We start from the raw sequence: 8,532 nt of genomic DNA, 5'->3' as shown, positions 1-8,532 counted from the left end.
TGCTCACACCGAGACAGGGTAATTGCAACGTATCCTGCCTGTCCGTACCTTAAACTAAAAGAGATCAATTTACTTATCAAGGGTAAATTGTAACTCCATGTAATCGATTTAATTTGAAATCGTTAATTCGTGAACGTACACGATTCGTACTTTCGATTTCTTCCATGTAAAATGTGGATGTGGGTTTATATTGTTTCTTTTTTTTTGATTCGGTTGTTAGGTCTGTGGTATTTAATATTAGGGAATGCAAGATACTGGGTTCGAAGTTCATTTAATGCTTGGTGTTATAATATAATGTTTTACGACGCAATATGACAATTTAGCTACTAGAAATTTACGGATTTTGTGCTACAAAATATTGTTACTTATCAAAGTGCGACGATTTCAAAGAACTACTGAGTTACAGCTCTGCATTGCTGTTAAAGGCAATTATGTATCTACTAATATAAATGCAAAAGTTAGAGAGGATGTATGTAAGTAATATGTTCGTTACTCTTTCACGAAGAAACTATGGATATAACGGATTTTTATGAAATTTAATTCACAGATAATTTGTTACCTAGATTAACACATAGGATTTTTTTTTTCCACGGGAATCTTCATCATGTTTCATTTTTAGTTTTTAGTAATTACTAAAAACTAAAATAATACCTACCTTTTCTAAATCTCTATAATTTTCCCTATAAACGACTACTAAACTCAAAGCCTCTGGGTTAGCTAATTAAAAAAGAAATAATGTTTTAGAACACCCATACGGTAGCCAAAAAATGATATACGATGAAGTTGTTAAAATTAATCCAAAGAACGGAAGAAAGGCGTGGTCTCCAACATTAATATACCATAGACAACATGTTCAACTTTTTTACTAAAAAGACTAATACTTCATACGCTAAACGAAATTAAAAAAATAACTAGAAAGTTAAGCCTCTTAATTAGTGATGAATTATATCGTCTGAGAGGAATTGTTTTTTAATAAAATTATTATATGAGACGTGCAAAAAATGGAGGAAGGGATGTTTTTTAAAGGGATGTGGGTGTATCATGCGTAGTTAAGGTTACCGGTAATATTTCCTGGATAAGGATTCCCTGTTTTTTAATATAATAATATGATAATATATGAAGGTCTCAGTTTTTTAGCTTTCTTAGTAAAAGTATAATAATAATACTATGGCCAAGTTATCTCGGACCTTCGAGCGGCGGGTTCGATTCCTACATTAACCATTTCTCAAATACTGTCGGTCATGCATTATTTTAATTATTTGCAAGTTCATGACGTCCTCTGTAATTACAATAACTAAAAGGGGATGTAGAGCTGACTTTGAAATCTCATGTAATAAAAATGACAAAATGTAGAGCTGATTTAAACGCTTTAAGAAGAATAATTGAGATTTCATCGTTAAGTTTCAAATCGATAACTATGACATTATTTCTATTATGTAGCTATATAGTTCTTTAGACAATTAACTATTAAGTTCCTCTATACCTACTAAACAAATACCTAAGGAAATCTTCACAACACAGCAAAACTACACATCTTTAACCAATAAAAACATTCTTTCTTAGCCTATTTTTTCAGACAATAGATATACAAAGAGCGTATCCATAACTAAAGAACTCTATACATCAACATAATCTATGTACATTCGACAATTGAATTCAAAACGTGCTCTATGCTCTGTCACCTGATTGGCTGTTCACTGACCAATCAGACGGCTCATATTCATAGAACGTGACGCGCATGCGCGAGTAATGTCAAATAGGGGAGGCTTTACTTTTTTTTTATTGTAGAGTATTTGGTATTAAGATGAAAGTCTTGTTTTCTTTGTGGAGTGTTGTAGAAGCTGTATGAGTTGTTATGTATTATTTGTTACTACATGTGAATAACAAAAACTTATGGGTTAAAGAAAAAAAACCATATTAGGAGCTTCTTTTTAATAATACAGATATTTTTAGATTCGGAGATGTTTTTTGCAATAGTTGTTGGGGGTAAATAAAAGTCGTGAAATAAAAGTTTAGGTATTGCTTTTATTATAGTAACGACTATAACTTTCAGAAGAAAATTGTTACATAGGTATAGAGAAGTATATTTTTCTTTTTTTCTGTCACTCTAACACGCGTGAAAAGAATTAACAACTAGTTGCCTCCGTGGCGCAGTGGTTTAGGTCACCACGCCGCTTCCATTGCGTCGAGAGGTCGTGGGTTCGATTCCCACACGTGTGATCCACAAATAGTTGTTTCTGATCTGGTTGTAATATGTGTCCGTTGTTTTTATGTTAGTAAAAGTCCCTGCGACCCAAGAGCAACTCTTAGTGCGGGACTTGTCTTAAAAAGTCGTTGCTATATCATACACCGAACAAACCATTAAAACTCGTACATACATACAAAAGTATTCCTAAATTTTAAAATTAACAACCTTTCTCATATCAAACTTCACAATGGCCAGTACATCATGCAAAAAACTCCGAATCAATTAATTTAACAATAAAAACGACATTTATAATAACACGTTATCATTTTCACAACGATGTTGCAAAGAATTGCGTATGACGTAGCACTCCCGCGCATCACATGTGTCAAAGCTGTCAAATCTGTCAAATTTTGACACTTCACGTTCGGAATTAAGACTCAACGGACGTTCGGGAACCGGTTATTATGTTCACACGTTTCTTTTTTAATTACATACCGGTGTGTTATTAAAAATAGGTTGAATTTTTATGTAGAGGGTTTAGTGTTTTTTGATGGATTGTAGAGAAAATGTTTAGTTTTTTAAGCTCTGGTGGATTAGAATTTAAGAGCGATGAAGTAAAATAGGTTCACGGTCAGTAATTAAAATGTTATCTATCCATGGAAAGTCTTGCAGAATCAGACAAAATCAAACTGCAAAACTGGTATTTAATGGAGGCTTCATAAATCTGCTGTAGAGACACATGTCATTTGATATATCACCATTTCAGGAGACAATAATGTAGAGTGGTATACCTAGTAAATAAACTTTATAAACTAGATTGTTAAGATTTATATAATAATATGTGAATGAAGCAAGAAGTAATGGAGCTTTTAGGGATCGTAGTGTTTGATTCTCTGTCTACCCCTATGTAGAAAAATGCGTGATTTTATGTATGTATGTTTACAAAAATCTAAAATCTCTATCATTTAGACTTTTTTCTCATGTAGTTTCTAGAGAAAACGTAGTCTATATTTCTTAAACTATTCACGTAGTTAAAGGTAGAAAATATAAAAAAGATACGACCAATTCCAAGTAACGACAAAATTCACACTGCGCCCAATCACTTCCTTTCGATCAGCAAAAGCTGTAGATTTAGATATACCTACAACACTAAAGATATCTAGTGCTGATAAAGATTGCCCTATTTCTGTTAAAAAAACAATGTCATTTTATACCACGACAAATAAACTCCCCAATAATCCATCGCACACTCTTATTACACAGTAATACAGTTGAAATTCGTCTGGCATTTTATTTTTGAACGGTAAATGTATTGTTGTTTTAAAAACATCTGCTCAATTTGCATACGGTTTGCTGTTGACTGATTGTTCTGTCAAGGGCTGCACCCTCCATTGTAGAGCATCATCACGGTGCAGACCTAACGGGGTGAGCAGGGTGGTAGGTCTTTTGACGAGTTTTGAATTCATGATGTCTGTCGGAAATGAGACATCGAAAGGGTGCTGTTTTGTATTTTTGTATAAATTGTATAAAAAGAACGAAATGATCTGTCCTAAGTTTATACTCTGTTAAAATATTGTCATTTTCCTGGAGTCATGGCTGGGACGCGGAGTATCCAATTGTTGGTACCGCTTCCTGGCCATTTGATGGTGACTATAGAAGGATCAGGATCACCGTCAGGTGTTTAGTCGGTATGCCCAATTATGTAGTAATATGCATTTTGTATTTTAGGAGTGAAGGGGTTGGTACCACTTTATAGCGACGGGTGATCGTTCGAATCCGATCCATTTCAAAAATATATTAGAAACTAGCTGACCCAGGAAACGTTGTTTTGCCATATACATTTTTAAATAAATTTATGCTAGATGTGGGCAATCTTTATCACTTTGAGCTATGAAAAATAGATAGTAGCTGTTTCTCAAGCTTAATGAATATGCATATAAATTTTGATAAATATCGGTAGAGCCGTTTCAGAGGAGCAACATAGTTAATGTTCTGACATGAGAAATTTATATATTTGATAAATTTATGGCAAAATACATATAAACTATAGGACTAACAGGCATACTGCGACCCTTCGTTAAATATTATGGCATTTTCAGATGGCACAAAGCTTTGTCTAACAATAGGCTACGTGTTTTTTCGACCGGAAAATCTTTCATATACAGACACATACTAACTTTAAACTGTTGGACGGCAGTAACATATTTTTTTTAACAGAAGTGATATTCATTATTTGATAAGTTAGATATTTCTCATGGTAGCGCCTTGTGGTACATAGATAAGAGCCTACTATGATAATAATCTAATGACTAATATGCGTAGAGCTCAAAATTATAAAAAATATAAGTCTAGTGTAGTAGAAGATATACTTTTTGTATTCATTACCAACTAAACCAGAAAACGCAACTGTTACCGTTTGTTTTCAGTAACCATAAGGCAGTATGCCACATATTCGTTAAAAAATCTTTTTCAATTTATATCGAAGTCTGCATTTTCTTTTTAAATTTCAAATTGTTTTTTTTTTTTAAATATCAACAGTTTGAACTGAACTTATTTCTATCATTGATGATTTACACTTTTGTAAAGTCAATCCATGGAAAGTATGTACTTACTTTCATTCTCTATGTTTAACAGAAATATTAACATTTTAATGAGGTGATGTAGGCATGTACTATAAAAATATAGTATATGCCTATCTAATTACTAAGGATCTCCGAAGTGCCTAATGAAAATATTTATATATTAAGAGTCGGGAATGAATGCTGCATATTATAACATTTGTTTTATTTGTAGACGCAACATTTTAAAATTAGTGATTATGATATATGAGATTTCGCCGTTGTTCTGTGCATTACGTGCTAAACATTTTTTCAATGATTTTGCGAAACTTTTTTGCATATATCATTATTCTCTTTTATACTTACGATTATCTTTTCCAAATGTGTGTAGTTTATACAGGTAGGTAAATATCTCATATTAAGGTATAGGGTGTAAAAATGAAGGTAAACAACAATTTTCAAACATAATTAGTATATTTACACATGAAAAAACATAGTTATTCTACTTAGAAATATTTAAACAGACTACATACTAGTTTTAACAACACAATACTGGCTCAGACACTCGTATTGATGACATGTTAAAGTGACAGTGCAAGTTTGATACCTGGCTTGTTGAAAAAGGTGAAGACAATTTTTTTACATAAATTATTTGTACAATACGTAAAGTTTTGTTTATTTATTACAATTTTGGTTTATTAATTTTGTATATTTATTAATTTAAGCTTTGTATAATACAATCAAATTATTCTTTTATGAAATATAGAATCAACACAACTAATAGGTAATATAAAATTAATCAAAATTTCAGTCTGAGTGATTTCACAATTCAAACATTTATAGTATTCCATCATTTACAATAATTTGATACTAACAAAAAAGAGACACAACCTTTTTCAACAATTTAAAAAGAGCTTGAAATACGATGAATACCTTTTTTACACAAAAAATATATTTTTCAACTTCATTTCTATCACAATTTTACACTGTTACTTTAACATAAAAAGCACTTAAAGTGAACGAGTGAGCTTACTAAATAATACTTTTGCAGGCAAAGACGGTCGTCGCACTAAACTAACTACTTACTAAATCGGTAGGACGGATTACACTGTAGAACGTGCTTATTCTAGTCTCTTTACATTGGTCTAATAGTCTAAGTGTAAGGGTTTTAAAATACTAATATTATAAATGCGAAAGTCTGTCTGTAAAACCATTGAACGATATAGTTAAAGATTCGAGGGCAAATATAAGCAGACGTTACGTTTGGTTAAAAATCAACCCCAAAAAAACGGTAAAATATTTCTGAATTTACACGCGAGTAAAGAAGCGTGGGTCAGCTACGTTTATAATACTATATTAAAGTACAATAACTTTAATTATACGAGTCTATGAATCTCTATTTATTTGTGTATAGTTACAATTAAATCGGATCTATTGATTCTAGTCTCGATATAATGCTAAGGCAAACTTATTAATATTGTCTGCCTATTACTGTTGTGAACTAAATTGTCAAAGAATTTAGCTACTTCTTATTGAATTACATAGCTTCATAATTGCAAAATCTCTACAAAATACACTTCACGTCTACTATCGCTATTTTTAAACCCACTTTACGAAAAATAAACTAAAAAAAATTACAAAGTTATAAGCGTAAGATTTTAACGTAACACGATATTGTAACTTGACACTTTTCATTTTTGAACTCGAAAAAGCTGATTACACTAACTGGTAACGAGTATTACGGTACTTAACACTTAAAATAAATATCCCTGTAGGTACAAACATTTTGGCTGTTAGCAAACACTTACTGAAGTAACTCGTAGAGAGCTGCGATGTACGTTTGAGCCATTTGAAGAGTCTCGTACTTGGAGAGCTGACGATCAGCGCCGAGAGAAGGTAGATGTCCTCGAAGTCTATCAAACGCTTTGTTCAGATTCTGCATTCTTCGCCTTTCCCTCGCATTAGCGGCTAAGCGTCTTCTTCTCAAAACAGCAGCACTTGTAGCCCTTCCCCTTCGTTTCCCGGACTCTAGAACTTCATTATCTTCAGCACTGTCTTCCAAAACATCTCTCGACAATCCTCTATAAGCGATGTGGGAAGAATCTTGATTGATGCTCCCGTCGATTGAAGGAGTAGGCTCCAAGCTCGAGCGCCCGGAGTCAGGCGACCTCGGCCACGACAAATAGCACTCCTCAGTAGAATACTCCAACATAACGTCAGAGGCGAACATGTCCTTTTCGTAAATAAGTCGGTGTCCGTAAGTTTCGGCGGTCATTTTGTAAAATTTCGACACAGGTGTGTGCAGTTTGGCGTCCCGCAAGGGTCTAATATGAGCCCCTACCTGTGACGCTTATATAGGTTCCCTGTTTGCGCGAAAAGGTTCGTCTGGGGAGCGATCGTGGGTGAGAGAGGGATGGCTAGAGGTCCCGAGAGGGTAATTTAAGGCCAATCATCATTAATTATTTGGTCCCTCGGGCTGGTATAGTTGGTAGCGATTGAGTGGAGTCTATCGCAACGGCACAATGCATGTTAACCTTGCCGTATTTACTATTGTATTGTAAAGTGTAAAAGTTAATACGAGGGTCTTGTGTTGTTACTTGATGGTTTGAATGAAGTTAATATTTCAATAAGAGTCCTGTTTTGTTGAGTAAAATGTTTTACAGTTTTAAAGAAGTCATGCTGTATTTTTTATTCCTTCATATGCGGCTTATACGGTATAAATATTAAGGATGTTATTCCAACACGATCAATAAGAGTTTATATTATATAGTAACACTGATGATTACATTTCTACACGCACATTTTAAAGTGATACCTAGATTCGTAACACCACACAATTTCGTCCATCAATAAAAAAAATAAAGTTAGTTACTATAAAATTGTGAACGCTCTACCTCACCTGAAAGTAGATTTCTAAAAGTTATAGATTTCTAAACTTTACAAAATATAACGGATTATGAAAATTATTAATTTTGAGTAGGTATTGTTTGGAACATTTAATTAATTTAGGATTTATGTATATCTATGTGTGAGATGAGCACAAGTATCTGTTTTGAGCCTAGTTGAAAAATGTATCTATGTATATAGGTATGTTCATCAGCTATGTCGTTACCATAGTATGTTAATTTTTATGAGAGTGATGGAATAGAGAGTGTACCTGTGTATTGTGCACACACTTGGACACTATAAACAAAGTCCTGCACAGATGGCCAGATTCAATGAAATTGACCGCCGTAGCCGTATATCGGCTAGGAGGACATTATATGTTAATTAGTTTGTTATTTCTGCTTAGGTTCGCAATCAAATTACCGTCTATGAGTTGTCCAAGGATATTCATTTTTATTTAAGTCAACTAGTTTGAAAAAAAAACTTAAATTGCAATAATGAAAAAATAATTGTTTGAAAAATTACCTATGCATAATAATGTTCAGTTTTAATGAATGAGTAAGTGTTTACTGAAATACCACGAGAGTAACCAGTCACCATTCGACACCGCACTGGCTGGGAACCGAACCTGTGATATAGTTTTCACGAGATGCACCCAGTGAGTGAAATTCAAGACAGGCCTGTTGGTGGGCCGATTGAACATCGAGCGATGAAGTGTGGACGCGGTAGTTTATTTGTGAAGTTATTAAAACTGGCGTTATATTAGTTTTGCCAAAACTTTTTAAAGCTAAAATGTCGGCATTGCAATTAATTTTAAATATTGCAAAGCTTTACAACTTTAGGTTTTATATTGTTCTTTTTACTCTTCTAAAATAATCATAGGTTAACGTTTCATACAAA

At 33.2% G+C, this 8,532-nt stretch overlaps 1 protein-coding gene across 1 annotated transcript; it reads right to left on the bottom strand.

The window, feature by feature from the left end:
• Positions 1–5,644: 5,644 nt before the first annotated feature.
• Positions 5,645–7,052, bottom strand: LOC142976661 (uncharacterized). The gene has a single exon (XM_076120152.1). It carries the CDS (start codon positions 7,019–7,021, stop codon positions 6,551–6,553), a length of 471 nt encoding a protein of 156 aa, XP_075976267.1. The 5' UTR covers positions 7,022–7,052; the 3' UTR covers positions 5,645–6,550.
• Between the last annotated feature and the right edge of the window lie 1,480 nt (positions 7,053–8,532).

Source organism: Anticarsia gemmatalis, chromosome 11, assembly GCF_050436995.1.
Source record: "Anticarsia gemmatalis isolate Benzon Research Colony breed Stoneville strain chromosome 11, ilAntGemm2 primary, whole genome shotgun sequence".
Taxonomy (NCBI): Eukaryota; Metazoa; Arthropoda; class Insecta; order Lepidoptera; family Erebidae; genus Anticarsia; species Anticarsia gemmatalis.
This window is presented reverse-complemented; position numbering and strand designations above follow the sequence as displayed.

Bases quoted from the DNA above. Each gene is read 5' to 3' on its own strand.
- LOC142976661 (XM_076120152.1), bottom strand. From the start codon at position 7,021: ATGACCGCCGAAACTTACGGACACCGACTTATTTACGAAAAGGACATG.